The sequence below is a fragment of the Bombyx mandarina genome, chromosome 24 (genome assembly GCF_030267445.1).
Source record: "Bombyx mandarina strain Sakado chromosome 24, ASM3026744v2".
In the NCBI taxonomy this organism is placed as follows: Eukaryota; Metazoa; Arthropoda; class Insecta; order Lepidoptera; family Bombycidae; genus Bombyx; species Bombyx mandarina.
The window spans coordinates 3,614,628-3,635,768 of NC_143230.1; the positions used below are offsets into that span (position 1 = coordinate 3,614,628).

The 21,141-nt window shown below is 36.2% G+C and overlaps 3 protein-coding genes across 52 annotated transcripts in view; 2 read left to right on the top strand and 1 right to left on the bottom strand.

The window, feature by feature from the left end:
* The first annotated feature begins 271 nt into the window (after positions 1-271).
* LOC114250652 (uncharacterized) lies at positions 272-3,223 on the top strand. The gene is made up of 2 exons (XM_028184616.2): positions 272-633; positions 1,357-3,223. The coding sequence occupies exons 1-2, from the start codon at positions 439-441 to the stop codon at positions 2,719-2,721; spliced, it is 1,560 nt and encodes a 519-aa protein (XP_028040417.2). The 5' UTR covers positions 272-438; the 3' UTR covers positions 2,722-3,223.
* Positions 3,224-3,986: 763 nt separating this feature from the next.
* Positions 3,987-11,484, top strand: GPHR (golgi pH regulator). Its single transcript, XM_028184618.2, has 9 exons — positions 3,987-4,165; positions 4,327-4,490; positions 5,213-5,319; positions 5,637-5,740; positions 6,134-6,255; positions 6,679-6,902; positions 8,254-8,435; positions 9,594-9,779; positions 10,504-11,484. Exons 1-9 carry the CDS (start codon positions 4,124-4,126, stop codon positions 10,762-10,764), a joined length of 1,392 nt encoding a protein of 463 aa, XP_028040419.2. The 5' UTR covers positions 3,987-4,123; the 3' UTR covers positions 10,765-11,484.
* Positions 11,485-12,362: 878 nt separating this feature from the next.
* Positions 12,363-21,141, bottom strand: part of RyR (Ryanodine receptor) — a 167,339-nt gene continuing 158,560 nt past the window's right edge. For all 50 annotated transcript variants that reach the window (XM_089738141.1, XM_089738147.1, XM_089738146.1 and 47 more), the window contains 9 exons: positions 20,411-20,550; positions 19,491-19,621; positions 18,404-18,562; positions 17,367-17,574; positions 16,736-16,867; positions 15,319-15,475; positions 14,959-15,068; positions 14,300-14,402; positions 12,363-13,531 (listed from right to left, as the gene is read on the bottom strand). In XM_089738141.1, coding sequence (XP_089594267.1) covers positions 13,428-13,531; positions 14,300-14,402; positions 14,959-15,068; positions 15,319-15,475; positions 16,736-16,867; positions 17,367-17,574; positions 18,404-18,562; positions 19,491-19,621; positions 20,411-20,550 — 1,244 coding nt within the window. In that variant the 3' untranslated portion in view covers positions 12,363-13,427. The remainder of the gene's footprint in view (positions 13,532-14,299; positions 14,403-14,958; positions 15,069-15,318; positions 15,476-16,735; positions 16,868-17,366; positions 17,575-18,403; positions 18,563-19,490; positions 19,622-20,410; positions 20,551-21,141) is intronic.

Consider the following 21,141-nt stretch of genomic DNA (forward strand, 5'->3'; position numbering starts at 1 on the left):
AAATCATAGTCGTCTTCTATTATTATCAAATAAATAAAAGAGAGCAAAGTTTCTAGCACTAAATTAATGACCACCACAGGAAGTTAATTTGAAACGCGATTTTTTATAAGTTAGCAGCTATTATCATGCATATTCAGAGTTGTTTTGTGAACCTTGAACATTCTACTATTAAACTACAAAAAATGGAAGATTTTGCAACGAATATAAAACTTATATTGAGCGTCGAAAGATTTTCCCGGTTTTTTCCCGATTCGCCTGTCAATCCCTAATCGCCCCATTTTACCGGTACTCATTTCATGCAAGACCACAGAGTGTTTTATATATAAATAAATCTTTACAAATATATGATCTTTTCTTACGAAATGCATTTGGGATCTAATTGACAATCGCCATGCTCTTCTGAGACCAGAAGTTTGAGAAGTCGTTAAATTCTTTAAAATGATGTCCCTTAATCAAATGTTAACTAGTTTAATAAAAAACAAACGCAATGCATGTTGTTTATGTTTCCATAAAACGGGCGTGCACAATACTGAGGAACTTGTTTCTATTAAAGATCAAGTCATCGTGAATATTAATGGTAAAGAAGAAACCTTGAGTATGTCAGAAATTTTAAATTCAGTTTTGGGAATGAAGGTAATTTATTACATTTGTAAAGGATTATTAAATCTTCATTAATCAATGCTACTTATTTCTGTCTCGTTCTTCTTTGAGTCTAATATTTATTCTATATTTTATTATTAAATTTAAGAGAAAATTAATTTACCAAATTAATTATGAATTAAAATACTTATACTCGATAAAAAATGAGCCACTAGCCGTAGTAAAACTATATATTTAAAAAAAATATTTATTCTTTATTTTATTTTTAAATTTAAAAGAAAATTAATTTATCAAATTCATTATGAATTAAAATACTTATACTTGATAAAAAAATGACCCACTAGCAATAGTCCAACTATGTATTTATATTGAAGTGGTGCGATTATTTTCAGTCCAATACAGTTTTTCAGTTTTACATCTGAAGAATTGCATGATCCCATATCAAAATGATAATAAACTTATGACCATGCTTTTATTAGCTTGATATGTAACAGAATCTTGCAATATTATTTTCACAGACTTCAAGTCATGTCTCAAAATTGAAAACTTTTAACTGGAAAATTTTCACACATCTGGGACTGATGACAATACTATAACTTATAACTTTGCTCTAAAATCCTGACCACTGTTACTGTAATAAAAGAAAGTTTTTTGTTTGTATATTTTTTTTGTTTTTTTTTTTAAGCTACATCTATTATTTTGTAGATAAGAATTTAAACAAGACCATAGTACTCAATGAATTTCCTTTGCTTCCAGACTTATGATTTCGTAGCATCATTTGACGTTTTATGTGACAAATGTACCAGATTAACTATAAGCAGTTATACGTTTATGCACACAAGCCGAAATAATGCTGATTTGATGATCAAAATGCTCAATACTGTAACAAATAGTGTAGAAGCCACTACAGAAAATCTGTACGGAAGCAAAACCCTATATTTATCTTTGAATCCTGAAGATTTCACCAGCAACCAATTTTACGATTGCAGAAAAATTATGAATTGTAAGGAAGCTTCTAGAAGATTTTTAGAAATTTTAAATCCAACAAAACCAATTAAATCTGAGCAAAAAGATATTATAATTGAAAAAGAACATAAACGTTCACCGAATTTCGATATACCGTTAAGCAAAATTTTATTCGACGAAAACAACCCTGACATACTTATGTGCAAGGAATGTCTTAAGACATATGCGACAATATGTAATCTAAGAAGTCATTATATAAGAGTGCATGCTCCAAAAAAGTACAAATGTATTGAGTGTCCACGTAAGTATGGCTCCAAGGCATACCTGAACGTTCACAGAAGGGACAGTCATTCTGTGTTTGTTTGTTCTGAATGCGGTAAAACATTCTATAACGGTAATACATTCAAAGAACATGAGTTGGGTCATCAAACGAGCATAGTATGCCCAGATTGCGGTAGGACGTATAAAAATAAAAGTACCTATAAAAAGCACAAGGAAAACAATGTATGTGAGCAACAATGCCGGGCTCACCCGTCTCAAGCTAAATTCACATGTGATTATTGTGGCAAAAAATATACTCAAAAAATGTCTTTACGTGTTCATATTCAATATGAGCATGGTAATTATAAGTCACATGTATGCGAATGGTGCGGTAAGAAATATTGGGCCCAGAGTAGACTGAAAGCACATATAGTCAAGCATACAAAAGAAAAGAATTTTGTTTGTGCCATCTGCGGTGGAAAGTTTGTATCAAAAGAGTCTTTATTATATCACACACGGATTCACACTGGGGAAAAACCATACAAATGTAAGCATTGTGATGCAAGTTTTATTTCAGCTTCTCGAAGATCAGAACATATTAAACGTCATCATGTTGGGGTCGGTTTAGAGTGCAATATAAAATTTACTTCCAAAACATACATGCTAAAACACAAGAAGAGTCATGAAGAGATAAAGAATGAGATCCAAGAACAGAATATGGGGCCCGAAATCAATATTGGTAGTCCAATTAGTAATGAGGCAGCTGCAATACCAACTGTTTCATATGAAGTTTACGAAGATAATACTGAAACTGAAACTGATAATACTTATTATTTGCAAGTATGCGATGATAGTCAAGAGTACATAATTAACTTCCCAAAGAATGAAGTTTAATAATAAATTGCATTGCAACTTAGCTGTTTTCATTGTTCGTGTGTGTTTCGCGGTAGGCAGCGGCCTGGCTCTGTCCCTGTCATTGCTGAAGTCCATGGGCGACGGTAACCACTCACCATCAGGTAGGCCGTATGACCGTCTGCTTACAAGGGCAATAAAAAAAAGTTCGTGATGGTGACCACACACTACAACGTCTGCATCAGGAAAAGAGTTGGTCTAAACGATAAGACGCCCAGAACTTTCGTAACGCGCGATGCGACGTTGGTTCGAAGGATGAGACAGCCATGGTACTGTAAAAACAGAGACTTAGAAATCATATTCCAACATGGACAGCGGTATTAATGTGATTGTCTATGGGCTCCGGAGACCACTTAATAGCAAGCAGTCCGTGAGTTCGCCCACCCATATTAGCAAAAAAAATTATTGCACATATTGTATTGTGTTAGTTAATAATTATTTATTTTGTAGCAGAATAAGTACTGTGAATATATAGTTAAGAGGATAATTTTATTTGTTATTAAATCTCGTCAAATTTCTCTAATTTATCATCCCTTTTATTATTTACTGGCAATGCTATATTAAGTATAAATATGACATATGGGTCCGCTCTAAACGCCACGCTCTACAAGCCAGTGATTTCCGTTTGCCGTGAAATAAGGTGTAGACAATATCGTGTAAATAATACATAGTTTGGGTTTGTTAAATTTCCAACCTTTTTTATGCTCTCTGACCACCCTGGTCTTAAATAGTTCTCGGAGACATCATAGACATAAAAAATGTAAACGCATTCACCCTCAGACATGAGTTCAGTCTTAATTTTGTAATACAGTTGTCCCGCTCTTAAACTGGAAGGCATTATTGCTTGACAGCAAAATAGCCGAACTGGATATGAAACCATTTATGAAATTGCTTTAGTGTAAAGAAAGCTTTTAGTATAAGCAATCAGAGAAAAGTTTACATTTGTAAATGTAAGAAGCGCAATTTGTGTTTAATATGTAGTAAAAGTAACAAAAAAATGGTAATATATTTTGTAAAATGTGAAAATGTTTGTACGTTGTACAACAATTTTATTGTAATATTAAAAAAATCCATAACTTGAAAACTACAAGACCTGGGATAGTAAATTTAAGAGATATTAGAAGATATAAATTCCCTCTATTCCGCATATCTCGTTGGTCCTACTTCTAGGGCACCCTGTAGAAAGTTCGTATGTCCCATGTTCCTTTTGCTCGTCCTATTGGGTGCAAAAAACAAAAAACTGACATATGTTATGTCGACAATTCGACATGTAAACCAAATGTAAACTTTTGTAAACAATATTCAGGAAACCTGAAAAATTAAAATTGAATTGAATAGATTGGTATTAATGGAAAGATAATTATAAAAGAAATATTTAAAAACGATGTCTTTCTTAGAAGATACGTTAATAATTTTAGGATCTCAGGTATTAATATATAAGTTAAACCAATAAAACAGGTTATATTTCGTAAAATTTTACAGATGCACTTTACGAAGTCCCATTACATATTAGTAAACATTTACATTTTACAATTAGCCGTCAAAATCACTATTAACTATATAATGTCGAAATAATATAACTTTCAGGTAGTATTCTTCGTTGGAGGGTGGATTTTCTTCGTAAAACAATTGTTCCGTGATTATGAAGTACATCATACACTTGTACAGCTTATATTCTCTGTTACGTTCGCCCTTAGCTGTACTATGTTCGAGCTGATCATATTCGAAATCATTGGCTATTTAGATACAAGGTAAGGAGTCTTCAATATGATTGATGCATTCAACTCTTAGGAATAACCGCTAAAATAGGGATGTTATCATCTTATGTACTTGCTGAAAGAGATTCAATCATATGGCATTGAATAATGGGATTCTAAGTGAATTAAGTATATTTGGTTTAAATTTTTTAGTAAGTTTCTTCAATCCCTACAATATTCTATTAACAAAACTTATTATGGGAGTTTTAATGACTGAAGCACAATCTTCCACCGAGTGGCTGAAATTGCTTGGTAGAATGACGGTCCGAACGCTGTTCAAAACTTTTGTGTGTCTAAACTTATTTTGAAGATGTCATAAACGAGATTCTGACCTTGATCAAATATCTTGTGTTGTATAATAGCTACCGGCACAATATAATAACATTTTAAATATGTTGAATGAGTTGATCATTCAAAGGTCAATGGATGTACAATTTCTGTTTAGCCAAAGTTATATTCAGTGGAGGTCCTAATTACTGTAGTATATACTTTGCAATTTGCTTACATGAGGCCTATGTACCTCTTAACTACTTTGATGTAGATGTTGGCAGTATGATAGAGGCCCTACCTTAAACCGTATTAGCTATAGTACAAATAATTTTCAGACAGACCATTAATAATTAGTAATTAAGTATGTAGTCATGTACATAAGCACATTTTACATTCATTCATAAATATTAAACAATTTTGTAATAATATTGGGTTTTAACTTACAGCTCCCGTTACTTCCATTGGAATTTTGGTTTATATTCACTATTGTTTATGGTGATAGCCCTCATACCCTTCTACATAGCTTTTTTCTGCATAAGCAACATTAGATTTGGTGAGTATATGGTAACATAGCATAGTCATAATAAATTAGAGAACACATATTATTAAAAAATATGTTGTGATTTTATTAACGTAACAAAGAAAAGTGTAATCTGAAAAATTTCATTCTGTAAAAAAGGAGCTTATTTTTAATTACGTCCCCATCCTGAAATTATATTCGATGGAAATAATTAATTTAACTGTTAATGTTGTGCTATGGCAAGAACGGTAGAAATTATAGTAGAAAGCTTGTGTGGCTCGACTATCAATGTCTTCAAATGGCACCTAACTGAGCAAAGTAATTAATACAATTTTTATACGAAATTTCAGTGTCACATAACTCCATTAGGCCTCTCACCGTGTTTGTATGGTTCATATACTTGTATTTCTTTTGGAAAATCGGCGATCCATTCCCAATACTGAGTCCTAAAAAGGTAATCATCATTTATTTTTCTTGAATCACTATTAATAATAACGCACTATAGGCTTTTAGTAACTAGATATGCTTCAATCATAATTATCAAAAGCCATCTTAAGCTATTTCAATGTTTATGACTTTGATTCATTTGTTTGGTTATTTAAAATTGTTTGTAATATTGTATTTTTTTTTCTTTTGCCTGAGTAAAGATGCCAATAGAACCCTAAAGAGTTGACGACATGGTTTTAAGTATTAAGGTTCTTCTTGTTTCTTGGGTATAGGCTATGTTAAAAATTAAAGAAATTAATCGATTTCTCTATTAATATAATCAGTTCTAATAGCATGTTTCTTTTGGACCAGCTCGAATAAAAAATATGTACCTCATCTAAAATTATTTCGTTCATTTTAGGGCATACTCTCAATAGAGCAAGGAGTTTCAAGGATCGGTGTCATCGGTGTGACCGTCATGGCTCTTCTGTCAGGTTTTGGTGCTGTCAACTATCCTTACACTTCAATGGCTATATTTATAAGGTTCATTTTTGATTAAAACGTATTTTCTTGCATAGAAGTGGGTAGGCAGATATTAAGCGATAACTCGGTTAATGCATAGCCAACAACTAATATGAGAGCTATTATGGTTGTAAGTTTTGTGGTGAAAGCTTTAATATCAAACCACGGAAATTATGTAATAATACAAATTTGTTTTGTTAACCCTAACAAATAAAATTGCTATAGTTTAACATAGTCATTCATTTTGTTTAAATGATTCCAACTTTTCCTGCTATTTGCTGAGAGGAAATTATAGGTTTTGAAGGGTACTGTGTAGTATGTATCGAATCTCTACTTCAATCTCTGGTCTCAAGTCGAGCGACGGTATTAATCTTGTTAATTTCCATACACATAATCATTTAATAAGTAGCAACGGATAAAGATAACATTCATCACAATTTTCAGACCAGTAACCCAATCCGATGTACTATCAATAGAAAAGAAACTGCTCCAAACAATGGACATGATATTGGTTAAGAAGAAGAGGATAGCTTTAGCCGAAGCGAACAGCGTTGGAGGGAGACAGTATAATATGTTGGACCAATCTGGGACGAAAAATAGAGGCTTCTGGACAAACATTCTGTCCAGCGTTGGAAGTATTGCGAATCCCTTAGGTCATGGAACGGAAAGTAAGTGAGCGTTTTATTAAGTTTCAATTTTGTATCTTTATTATTATATATATATATTTATACCTTTAAACGAGCAATTCTTGTATATATATAATCTGAATCTCAGAAAGGGCTCCAACGATTTTCATAAAATTTAGTATACAGGGGATTTCGGGGGCCATAACTCAATCTAGCTACGATTTATTTCCAGAAAATGTTGTTTTATTCGTGTTTTCAATAATAAACTCTTCCCGACATCTATTGGCGAATAATAATACTATTTTTCTTAATTGAGGGGAACTAACCGCTTTAAAGGCACAACAAGATGGCGTTATCAAAAAAACGGTCATGATCTAGTTATAATAATAATAATAATTACACATTTTGTAACCACTACGTTTATTGGTGAGAAACCGAAATCATTATAGCGGAAATTACATGAATAATAAAATAGAAGCAAGCGTGGCCTGTTTGCGGACATTTTCCATTCTTCCTTCCGGCGTTGGATATTTTGATTAACGGGTAAAACATGTTAAACCGAATATATCTTTATGTGATTTAACGGTAAATCCAGTTAGGGATGGGTAGTATCCTCTCTCAATGACGGGCACCTGTTATGGAAAGTTCTTGTGAAAATCATGCCGCATTGGATATTGGCTCAGGAAACCTCAGGTACCTAGATGCGAATTTGTACTCGATAAAAGTACATCATAAATGAAATCAAATAAAAAAAAAAAAAATTCAACATGAATGAAAGTACATACTTGTTGAACGTCAAAAAGAACTACCGCCAATTCACAAAAACTAGCCTCCGCCCTGAGAAGAACTGGCAAGAAACTCAGCGGCCATGTTTTTTTTATTTAAATATTTTTTATTTTTTTTATTTTCCTTTTTACAATGAGTATTATTAGCGTAACAATTAGTGCAATATTGAAATGCCCGGAACGAGCAACTCATTTATACATATAAATAAAATTGGAGTGTCTGTTTGTAATATTAAAATAACCGCTTTTTACTACATGCATATGAATATTATACGGTACACACACCAAAACAACATTTTTTTAAATTTTTGTCTGTCTGTCTGTCTGTCTGTTTGTTCCGGCGAATCTCTGGAACGGCTGGACCGATTTTGACGAGACTTTCACTGATAGGTAGCTAATGATATATGGGTAGCTTGGCTACTTTTTTTAGACTAGCTTCGCCCCGCGGCGTCACCGGCGGTACGACAATAACATCGCGGGACTCAGCTATCAATAATAAAATTTAATGTTTCCGAAGCCAAGCGAGGGCGGGTCGCTAATAGTAAATAAAATAGTATGGTGTGCATAAAAATGACAAATAACTATTCGTATAATATTTTTTTCTACAGATATTAGTCAATTGAGGCAAGAGATATCCGGCTTAGAGGAGCTGAGCCGTCAATTGTTTTTAGAAGCGCACGACGCCAGAACGATGAGAGAAAAGATCGAATGGTCGAAGACTTTTCAAGGGAAATATTTCAATTTCTTAGGTTATTTCTTCTCTTTGTATTGTATATGGAAGATATTTATTGTGAGTACTCTGATTTTTTTTTTTTGTTATGGTCAAGTTCGATCGCTGCCTGGAATTGGCAACGTTAAAATGAACGCCGATGGTACATACTCTCGAAGACGCTTCTGTGTGCTTAGTGTGAGTTTTTTAACGTTCTCGATAGCGTAAAAGTTAACTTAATTTCTATGCAGTCGGAACAGCGCCCCTAGCGGCAAACGTTGGCAAACGTTTTACGCTATCGAAAACGTTACAAATTCCGCACTAAGCACACTGGTTATTACGTATTTGGGTAATGGTGTGATGTCATGTGTCCCCTCTCGGACTAAATGTCGTCATTGATTTCGATTTCGTTAAATATAGTTACGTTACTTAATCACGTAAGTTTACTTAATAATCGGTATTTTACATCGATCAGAAAAATAATCAAAAATATTAGTATAAAAATATACTGTTCCAAATCATATTTTGATTATCTCACGTCGAAAAGTGAAACGAACTGCCAGATCTAAATATATAGTTTTTTCTGTGTGCGTAGAAACTTTTTTTTTTAATTATCGCCCGGTAGTTTGCAGTCTAGGGAAGTTTTAGTATCATCAACGATAGATGGCGCGCGAGTGGTTTAAATAATCGATGTTTAAACACCGCAATAAGCGATAATCACAGCAGAACACCAGTCGCTAAACTGCGTATAAGTTATGTAGTAGTACTAGTAGTAGTAGTAGTTTTATTTTTCCAACTGGGAAGGCAAGGGTATCATACCACACAGCCTAATCTTTTATGTATTTTTTATATATGAAAAATGATATTATGACATGAAGTTGATTAATATGGCATGAAATGAAAATGAAATGGAATGAAAGGAAATGATATGAGGTGATGTGGGATGAAATATAATCTCAGTAAAATGGTGGTCATTTACTGAGACTTTTTCCGGGGACTTTTTGGAGGATCCCGAGAAGTTACGTTCAGCGGCTTTGTTTCATTTTCCCACATTTGTGCACTTTCACAGATATTAAACAGTTAATAAACCACCGTTGTTACACATTTAAACCCGAAAAAAATACTAAACAGACAAAATAAAACAAATCACACAACTTGACACTTCGCGTTCCCGCCAAAAAGTCCCCATATAAGTTAATCATAAACATGAATTAATTATTTTTTGTTTTTTTTTTTTAGTCCACCGTGAACATAGTATTCGACAGAGTCGGTAAAAAGGATCCGGTCACGAAAGGCCTAGAGATAGTCGTCCACTGGCTCGGTTGGAACATAGATGTCGCTTTTTGGTCTCAGCACGTGTCTTTCATACTCGTCGGCTGTATAGTGCTCACCAGCATCAGAGGTTTGCTGCTGACTTTGACAAAGGCAAGTTCATTCAGTACATTATACCGTAGAGATGTATTTTTTATTCCCACCTAAGCTGATAGTCTTGAGCGGCTATTTCAGCGTAACCTTAACTAGTAGGTGAGCTCACGGGGCTCAAACCTGACGACGTTGCTAACACGAACCCTAGCAAGAGCAGTGCTTCGCAGAATCTACCATCGGATCGGAAATGCGACCCACTGAGAAGATCCGGCGAGAAACTCAGTGAGCTGTGTCTGTGGGTTAATTTACGAACGATTACCGGGAGATGTAATATCGTCGCTTCGAATTATGAGACACTGGTGAAGGTCTTACTGGTGGTAGAGTCCGCGAGGGTATGTACCACCACCCTGCCTATTTCTGCCGTGAAGCAGTAATGCGTTTCGGTTTGTAGGGTGGGGCAGCCGTTGTAACTATACTGAGACCTTAGAACTTATATCTCAAGGTGGGTGGCACATTTACGTTGTAGATGTCTATGGACTCCGGTAACCACTTAATACCAGGTGGACCGTGAGCTCGTCCACATTACTGAGCAATAAATAAAAAACTTACCTTTACCTTCCATAGTCAATACGAAATTTGACACAGTGCAAACAGTAACAGAAGCACAACTCAGCACATGTAAATCCTTTTTACTCTTTTTTTGTGTGTGCGGCCAATGTTGCCAGCTTGAGGTCACGTGAGAAATACATCAATGAAGTTCATTGAACCTTAATTTTATTTACAGTTCTTCTACAAGATCTCATCATCGAAATCATCGAATATAATAGTTTTAATACTGGCCCAGATAATGGGAATGTATTTCTGTTCGTCAGTGCTGCTGATGAGAATGAACATGCCCCCCGAATACCGCATCATAATAACTCAAGTCCTCGGCGAATTACAGTTCAACTTCTATCACAGATGGTTCGACGTAATATTTTTAGTTAGCGCACTGACCAGTATATTTACACTGTATTTAGCTCACAAACAGCCGTCGGTCAATTAATAAAGAATTTTGTCGTTTTTGTCTTTTATTTTGATATAAAATTAATTGTTGAAGGTTGTGTAGGTGTGTCACGAGAAAAATCGTGTTTGGAAAACATAGGTAGGGATGTTAAAAATATGCTGTCATTACTTTGTATCTGATCTATTGCGTTATCTAAAATGTCTCTGTAGCATGAGTGAGGTGTTGTTTTAGGAATATCTACCTCTTAACTGTTTATTTTTGGTTCACTATTTAAACCCTAAAAGCGATCTACAAATTGACATTGTTATGTAATGAGTAATTTATAAATTTAATTAATGAAGTTAAAATCGTACGACCTTGTTGTCTTTCATATTAAAAATATATAGCATTAGTGAGTTCGTATTAGTCGACGCTACCTGGCTGTTTATGTCGCGAAGCTTCCATGTACTTTGAATCGAAAAACGCAGTACCTATCTGTTAATAATTTAAGAGCTTTAAGACGCACAAGGTCGATCGAGTTTTCCAATTTTACGTGAATTTTGTTTGGGTACACTAGAAAATGTCAAATGAATTAGAAAATAAGGTATTTTATCCTTCGAACCGGAATGTTGCTTCGAGGAAGAAATATTATTCCAGATACCACGTCAACTATGGTCAACACACCTCACTGCGTACAATCATCGGTGAAGTGTTCATACAACATAAGTTAATTAAATAAAAAGGAAGACTGAGCATAGTTTAATAAAGACAAATCATTAAGCCTAATTTTCATTTACTATCCCTTTTCAGCGATGATTAAAATCATTTCTATACCTATAGCTTTTAATTATCAGCAAGGTTTTTCTTTTGACTACGTTTGTTCACCTATATCCTGGTTGAGTTAGTTATATACAGTAATCCCCTTTTTTAACACGGAACTCTTATATAACGCATTTTCATATTACGCGATTTCAGTGTCTCGAATAGCACGGGTATTCCCCCATATAATGCGATGATTTCACACTATATTTCTGTACAAACTGTGAAATTGATAATGATTTCTAGAGTTCATAATTAATTTCGTGTACCTACCTTTGCACATTGTGTCAACTGCGTTGTTTTAATGGAATTAAAATTATTTTTTAATTTCTGTTCATATTTTTTTAATTGTAAAAGTATTGGTTATGCTGTATTAAATTTGTTTAAATATTATTTTTGTACATATCGCGTTATATGGAGTAAAGCAAGCGCGTTATACGAGAATATTCCTACAGCGCGTTTCCTATAACACGGAACTAATCTACCGTGTCATTATAAATCAACAAAGGCAGCTAATGAACCTACCGGACTTTTATACGGAAATCAGGTACATATGTTGCCAAACCCAAAAATCCTTTTCGTCTTCATGATTCAATGTGTAAGTAAGTATTCAATGAATGATTCATTGTTAACCGAAGTGAGCAAACAGACTTAAAAATTTCGATATTAAAATGTATTAATTAAAGTAATTGTTTGTTTGCACATCATTGCATTTGTCCAATAATAATGTTCACAAGTATTTAATTACTTGATAAATAACGTAACATTATAATCAAGAATAAGAACAGTTATGTAAATTGTACCACGACCCTTCTAAATTATCAAAATAAAACAATCTCAAATAATATTCAATTTATTTAGCTTTACAATAAAATTATCTTAAGTAATATAAGTAATATTAAACAAATATTATTATTTCATGGAAAGGCCACTCGAACTACATTTTATTTTGTTCGATAAATAACTTTAAACTTTGTACTTAAATAATATAAAATTTTCGTAAACTTTTTTTAAATAAAATTAGTCAAATTACAGATGTTTTGAAGATGTCATATGTCTTCTGTCAATGTCACTCACGATTTAAACAAACGAATTATAAGTGTAAGTTCTCAAGATACAATGGACCAAATAAAATATTCGAGTTTAATATATTTTTTATGAAATCTAAATACACATTCAAAACACCTGTACACAGCTAATAATTTGCGTAAGCTCTTACGTATTTTGCTTAGATACTTATATAGATTACCTAAGTTCGGATTTTTTTTGCTAGGCAATGCAAAGCAATAAAATTAATTTGAAAACAGTTTGAGCAAACAGTCTAAATTTTTTAAATTTGATTTATCAACAACTTTAAATTTGCATTATATTTGTTTACTTTAAAGGCAATCGAGTGAAATTTTACAATGTAAAAGGTTTTATAAACGAATTTTTAGCTTGAAGTAATTAATAATATAAAATGTAATTAAAATTGGTTATAGAACCGATCGGAATAGTATTTAAATTGTCTTATCGTACATAAACAATTGAAAAGCATTTAAGGTGGATACGGTAATATTTATTGGCAAGTATTTAAGATAAGCCTATTATTTAATAACTGACAAAATTCCAACTTTTAAGCGCTGTTAGACTTAATGACAAATAACGATTTTTTATAGATTATTTCTAGTATCCACTAAAAATACATTCTGTAAGACTGCATTGTTAATTTGGCAAGACATTAGTCATCGAAAATTTGAAAAACGATTTTACCGATCATCTCCTTTATATTATTACGGCATATTGGAGAGAAAGTGACAGTGACATTGACAGAATTAATTTCGTAATTGTCAATGAAAAGCGATCGTAATGCCACTTGACAGGTTTGTACTAAAATCTCCTATGTTGTTTGTTTTGTTTCCTGTTTATTCTCCCATAAGATCTTCGTATTGCTTCCTGAAGCAGTCACCGACCGGGAAGAAGTCCCAGCATCGCTGCGTGTACATGTTCCATACATATGTTTCTTGACCTGAATGGTTCAAAAAAAATCATAAACAAATACCGAATATCATTTTTGCACCTACAAGTTTTTCTTTAAGTCTTCAATTAGTACTTCCTCTTTTCGCCAGTGTTCTAATGCGACTAAGGGATCAGAGGCGAACAGCCCGAAATTATGTCTTAACAATCAAAACAGCATATTAAAATCGGCAACCGACAGTAACCGGGTGGAATGGTCGAAATGAAACTCTTTTTCTTTGCTTAGTTAGGTGAACGAGCGCAAGCCCTATCTGGTGATGAGTCTCAGTTTTACAGTACAACGGCTGCCCCGCCCTTCAAACCGAAACGCATTACTGCTTACCGCAGAAATAGGCAGGGCGGTGGTACCTTTTTTTTTTTTTTGTACCTACCCGTGCGGACTCACAAGAGGTCCTACCATCAGTAAAAGTTGAGATTTTGACCTAGTGTTTTTTTTTATTATTGCTTAGATGGGTGGACGAGCTCACGGCCCACCTGATCTTAAGTGGTTACCGGAGCCCATAGACATCTGCAATGTAAATGCCTCCACCCACCTTGAGACATAAGTTGTAAGGTCTCACTTTTAACAGTACAACGGCTGCCCCGCCCATCAAACCAAACGCATTACTACTTCACGGCGGCAGGGCGGTGGTAACTACCCGCGCGTCCTCACAAGACGTCCTACCACCAGTATGTTTCGATTAAGATGCCTGGACCACGGTAACCAGTGCCAAATGGTCCGTAAGCTAGAATGTACACAGAAGGTGGGTAGTGTACTCACCGGTGTATTCCGTGTCTGGTTTGTTGATGAGATGCATAAGGAAGAACATGTAATTCGCTAAATTATGTTCTCGCTGCACGTGCGTATCGAACCCGTGTGGAACCTGAAACAGAGTCGCGTCAGTACTGTCCTAAACTTAATTTTATTTGTCTAACTATTGTTGGTAAAGTTGATTAGACTAGCATCCCCGTATAGGCTCAGCCTGGGGAATTAGCTGAGACTAGCCCTAGCAAGAGCAGTGCTTTGCTGAATCTACTATCGGATCAGGTTGGCGAACCACTGAGAAGTTCTGTCGCATTCACGAACTAAAGTGACCGCTTCATCCAAAATACAGGATGCCTTTTAAACATTACCAAACATAAACATAAATGTCCCACAAAAACCGAAGAAAATTCCTTAAACATACATATATATTATATTAGGTGTGTGCGTGTGCGTGCGTGTGTGTGTGATTGTGTTTGCGTCCGTGTGTGTGTGTGTGTGTGTGTGTGTGTGTGTGTGTGTGTGTGTGTGTGTGTGTGTGTGTGTGTGTGTGTGTGTGTGTGTGTGTGTGTGTGTGTGTGTGTGTGTGTGTGTGTGTGTGTGTGTGTGTGTGTGTGTGTGTGTGTGTGTGTGTGTGTGTGTGTGTGTGTGTGTAAAAACTTCAATACTTAGCTCACCTTATCAAAGTAGTCTTTATTGATGCCGCATATAAAGCAGTTGGACTCCATGTCCTCCTTCACGGACTCGAGCTGGTCACGGAGCTCACCGAAGGCATCGATGATCAAACCTTCAGGCACAGGACACAGCGGTTAGATAAATTACTTTCTAACACTGAATATCTGTTGCAAGCAAGCAATTTGAAGGACTCTTATTAAATAGATGTCCTTATTGCAGCAACGTTTTTAAAATATATGAACTCTATTTAAGGTAATCCTAAGCATGACACTATATATAATTGTTTCTAGTATAGCAACACAAGTCATTGCAATTGCACAAAAAATTCAAAACAGTAGTAATGTAAGTGTGTATGTAATCACCCTGCAAAATGGCCAGCAGAATGACGATGATGAAGAAGAAGAAGGATATGTCGAATATGATCCTGTAGACCTCGGAGTCGTCTCCGTCGGGCGGCTCCAGCTCGTCCCCGATGCCACCGCCAGCGCGCACTCCCTTGTACAGGTTGAACACGAAGCACTGGACCACAAAACATTTGCACAATAACGTCAACAATTTGGCTGTATGGTCTATGACACTGATGCAATAATTGAAAAAAAAAAACAATGTCACATATCTGTCATTCTTTTAATCGTTGTTTTGTTTAATTTTGGCGGCAAACTTTGTTATTAAATATTGTGATTTTAAAAGGGCCGCCATTTTCTAAATTTTCTATCCGTATTAAGCAAAGTATACAAAGTGCTATTGTATTAACATGATAATAATATTATAAACGGATTAATATATTGTATAATTCGACATAGTACGATATATTTTGTTGGATAATGTTAAAATGTTAAATCTTCAGCTACCGACGCTGTGCCGAAATAAAATATACGAGCCTTTAGGGATGCGTGTTGAAAGCGATGCATTTAATTATATCAATATCTTCGTTCCTACACACGTATCATGGAGCACCATCACGGAAGTAATTTTTTTTAAGGCAACGGTTTCACTTCTTTTATGCCCCTGATGACCTCATTACTTTGAAACCTCATTAAATTTTCAATTAATTATTTAAAAATGGTGCGCGTGCAAGTTGGTGCACGTGAAAGAAGTGAAACTTCTTTTGCGGTGTGTAATACTGTGGTTTTCTTCATTTTTCATCTTTAAATCAAACTTCTCTTGTGATAGGGAATACTGTGTATAAGAGAAAGATGACCTAGCTAGCTCTGTCTTTTCCCTCTCTCCACGGTCGACTGGTTTGTGAAATGCTCCGTCTATTTTACTCATTCTCTTCCTAAATTGTATTTTTTTTCTCTCTAGCCGTAACGAATCTGTAGCGAGTTACATTGTACTCTCAACGCGCCTAATGAAGTTTCACTTCATAAAATAACTAGAATGAAATATTAATGAAAAAATATATATTTAAATTAGTTTCATAAATTGGTGTATCAGAGGAAGTGTGAAAGTAGCCTAGGTAATTAACAAATCAAAGAGCGGACGGTTAGCGTGGTGTGGATATGTGATGCGTAGAGAAAATATGCATATGACTAGGAGATGGATGGAAATGGTAGTGCAAGGTAGAGGGGGAAGAGGTCGACCGAGGGAAAAATGGAGTGTGTGAATGACGATATGAGAGCGAGAGGAGTGAGTGTTGAGATCACGGTTGATAGAGGAGAATGGAATAGAAAAATTCGCTGTGCCGACCCTACCTAGTGGGATAAGGTGGAGACAAAGAAGAAGACATTGGTCAATATTTTGGTAATGACCATTAGGGTAACACAGTATTCTACGCACCGTCAGCATGTCATGACAGTTCCGGTTGACCTCGTCGTCTTCCTCCTGAACGTAGAACTTGCGGAAGAAATTGAAAGCGATCACAGTGTATATATACACGATGATCGTAAGCAACATCACTGTCAAGACGAGCTGAAAATAAACAAATATAGGGTGTGTAATCTCATAAAGCGGACGTGGCAATATACTGCGTATTGTAGCGTAAATACTGGGGGTGGTAGGACCTCTTGTGAGTCCGCACGGGTAGGTACCACCACCCTGCCTATTTCTGCCGTGAAGCAGTAATGCGTTTCAGTTTGAAGGGCGGGGCAGCCATTCTACTATACTGAGACCTTAGAACTTATATCTCAAGGTGGGTGGCGCATTAAAGTTTTAGATGGCTATGGGCTCCAGTAATCACTTAACAGCAGGTGGCTGTGAGCTCGTTCACCCATCTAAGCAAAAAAAATACGAAACAATATTCCATTACTGCCATTGCGGCTATCCTATAAGCCCGCACGGGTAGGTCCCACCATCTTGCCTATTTCTGACGCGAAGTAAGGAATACATTTAAAACGTGCCCCATCATCTCGTTTACCCGCAATAAAAATCCACATAAGCTATTACCGACATGAATGAGGAGACAAAATACCTGTTTCCCGTTATGTGTTACTGATTGAAGAATCGTCCTTAGAGTCTTGAAGCCGACGGCGACGTCTAGTAGATGGGCCGCGAAGAAGAAGTTATTGAAGTTTCCCATAACCGAGAAAGCGAAATACCACAGCGAGTACAAGAAGGAGTTGTCCGTTATCGTGACGCCGGCCTTCCACACTTGGTAACGCCAGTCGATGTTTATAATGCTGCGGGAAACGTTCAATATTAATACGCAGTCCAAATTAGTTATTATTTTTAGTTCAGAGCTCGAAAAAATAGGTACTCGATAATTTCATGCTTGGAATCTTATGTCATTCCTCTGATCATAAATCCGCCTCTATAAATCCTGGTAACAGCGCTTAAAGATCCTTTTGACATTTTGGTGCGGGTAACGACTGTCCAGGTGGTTCATTCCTGTCTAGGGCATCATCCTTATAACGAATTTTATACATAGCTTCCACCTTCTTCGTGCAGAATCAACCACTGAATTTTTCGCCGGATCTTTTCAGTGGGTCGCGATTCTGATTAGTAGATTCAGCGAAGCACTGCTCTTGCTAGGGCTAGTGTTAGCAATTCTTTCAAGTTGAGCCCGTGAGCTCACCGATCGCTCCGCGTGAAGTTGGAATAGCCCATTATGCTACCAACCATTAGGTAGGGGAAAAAAGTGCAGAATTGACAGGAGGTATCGTCAATCAGGATCATATCTGGTTAATTAATTTGGGCAGAGTAGAGAGAGTAGATCTACCGTAATAGATATAAAATACCGGTGGCATTAACAAAGACTGTTTTAAGCGTCTTCAAGACCACAAAGAAGGTTATCATTCTTTTTTGGTAACTTTCACCAATTCTTGTTCGCATCATCCAATCGCCTGTCTTATTGGTATTCATTTAAAAAATGTCACAAAACGCGGTCTGCTTGTTTCGATTGATGATAAAATCGCGCAATATTAGCACACGAGCTGGTAATACATTTTATTATAGCATACATTTGATTGTGAGGGTGAAACATTATAAATTTAATATTGGTTCACTTACTAGTGGAGCAAACCCTTGCTGCCTTCGTCTTCTTGAGCTGAGAACGAAGTCTTCTCCATCCCGAGCATATTCGATATTGAATCGAAGTCGTAGGTCTCAGAGTATTTAGCTCGTACTTTCTTCTTCACGAATTTGTCCCAATAGTTCACAGGGAAGGACCTAGAGCGAACGAATGTATACCATAAAGAACAAGTAGATGTGGTTGCGAATTGAAAGACCCTGCCAAATTCCTCCGTGACTGGAGGTAAGTGTTTATGAATAATTTACGTGCCGCCTCTAGTTCGTTTATGGTGCTATGTGAAGCGTGAGGTCCTTCAGGTATGTAGTGCAATAAGTTAAGGAATTTTAAACGTCAGTGCCAATAAGACTTCTAATAATTACTTCTAATAATAATTGCGTAATTACTGGTGGTAGGACCTCTTGTGAGTCCGCGCGGGTAGGCATCACCACCCTGCCTATTTCTGCCGTAAAGCAGTAATGCGTTTCGGTTTGAAGGGCGAGGTTGCCGTTGTAACCATACTGAGACCTTAGAACTTTTATTTTAAGGTGGGTGGCGCATCTGATGTAGATGTCGTCTATGGGCTTCAGTAACCACTTAACACCAGGTGGGCTGTGAGCTCATCCACCCATCTAAGCAATAAAAAACAAGAGGTAAGAGTTTATGAATAATTTACGTGTCCCCTCTAGTTCGCTTATGGTGCTATGTAGGACGTGAGGTCCTTCAAGTACGTAGTGCAAAATAATATATGGATTTTTAAACGTCAGTTCCAATAAGGATTTGATCAAATGGTGCATTAAGGACCATAGAATGTGAGCATATTATTATGAGTACGTGCTTTGTAGAAATTGGTCTAAAATCGGTCACATTCTGTAGTTTGAAACACAATGAATTGTTCAATGAAGAAGTAAGGTATAAGCAATTCCTTGTTGCATTATTCGGGTGGTTTTTGAAAGGGTCCTTCGAGTCAATAGGTTCATCTATAGAGTATGTCTTTATTAATGTTTTTATCAAACGATACTCGAAGTTTTCCTGAAGCCGTATGCCATCTAACAAAGTCTAACACAATCTGGAATACATTATACTTACTTAGCAGATATGACGAGTTTATCCCAATGACTTTTGAAGTCATCATCTTCGGGTTGCTCGGCGATATACAGGCCGTCAAACTCCAATTTACGAGCTATTTCTTTCTCGCGTTTGAAGATCGCAAGCGGTACCTAAAATTACCAGACTATTACCAGGCCAGAGGTACTTATTTTTGGGTTTTCGGGACACAAACCAAACAATAGTGAGGACTTTTCATCACATAAACGACGACACTAATGATGGACCACATTGTGACGCTACGATTCTTCTTATTTTTATAGAGAGCAATCGCTCGTTAAGCTTTAAAGGAGAAAGGCAGAATTGAAACTGTCACATTAATGTCAAAATCTGTCGTTTTTATACTGTGTTCTTAACCTTCATTTTATCCCAAAGCAAAAGTTTCAGCAGTGCGGATTGGATCCTCGGAGATTGAAATTTCGAAATCGGCACAAACTTTAGTCTTTAATCATTCAACACCAGTGTGCTTAGTGCGAGTTTTTTAACTTCTCAATCGCGTATAATTAAGAACAGCGCCCCTATGTGCAACCGTGGTAGAGTTGGCAATTACTGGTGGTAGGACCTCTTGTGACTCCGCACGGGTAGGTACCACCGCCCTGCCTATTTCTGCCGTGAAGCAGTAATGCGTTTCGGTTTGAAGGGTGGGGCAGCCGTTCTGACTATACTGAGACCTTAGAACTTATATCTCAAGGTGTGTGGCGCATTTACGTTGTTAATGTCTATGGGCTCCAGTAACCACTTAACATCAGGTGGGCTGTGCGCTCGTCCACACAGCAAAGCAATAAAAAAAAACTCCATACAAATTTGACTTAGCTTTTACGCGATCTAGAAGGTAAAATACTCGCATTAAACTGGTCTTTGGTCTGCCTATGCACCAATAGACCCACCAAACAGATACGAACCTTCAAATGATAATACCCGATCAGTATAGCCAGGGACACGATGGAATGCAGGACCGCTGCCACTTTGATGACGTGCTCCATATAGAAGAAGTCTTCATCGATATGTACCACTTCTAAAGCGTCGTCTTCTTCGCCGCTTCCTGCGTCCAATATTTATATAGGCGTAAATAGCGTTTCTTCACACTGGTGGTAAGGTCCTCTTGTGAGTCCGCGCGGGTAGGTACCACCACCCTGCCTATTTCTGCCGTGAAGCAGTAATCCGTTTCGGTTTGAAGGGTGGGGCAGCCGTTGTAACTATACTTGAGACTTTAGAACGTACATCTCAATATTGGTGGCGCATTTACGCCGTAGATGTCTATGGACTCCAGTAACCACCTAACACCAGGTATGTTGTGAGCTTATCCACCCATCTAAGTAATAAAAAATAAGAAAAAAAGATTGATAAATAAAAAAGGCTGGCAAGTGTGAAACATTGATATTAATTAGTGCAGTTATTGATGCATAAAAATATAGTTTACGACAGGAAATTTATGTGGCATAACGGAAAATAAAATATTAATAAATAAACAAACTTTTGCGCATGGCAACGCCTAGCCACAGTGTCCATACTGCTAGATATATGCGTCGCCATGCCAGCAATCGATTTTACGTGCGACCATAGATGATTCACATCAAAACGTCTTTTGTTATTGCATAAATGGAGACAATATTGAAATATGAGATCCTAGTCT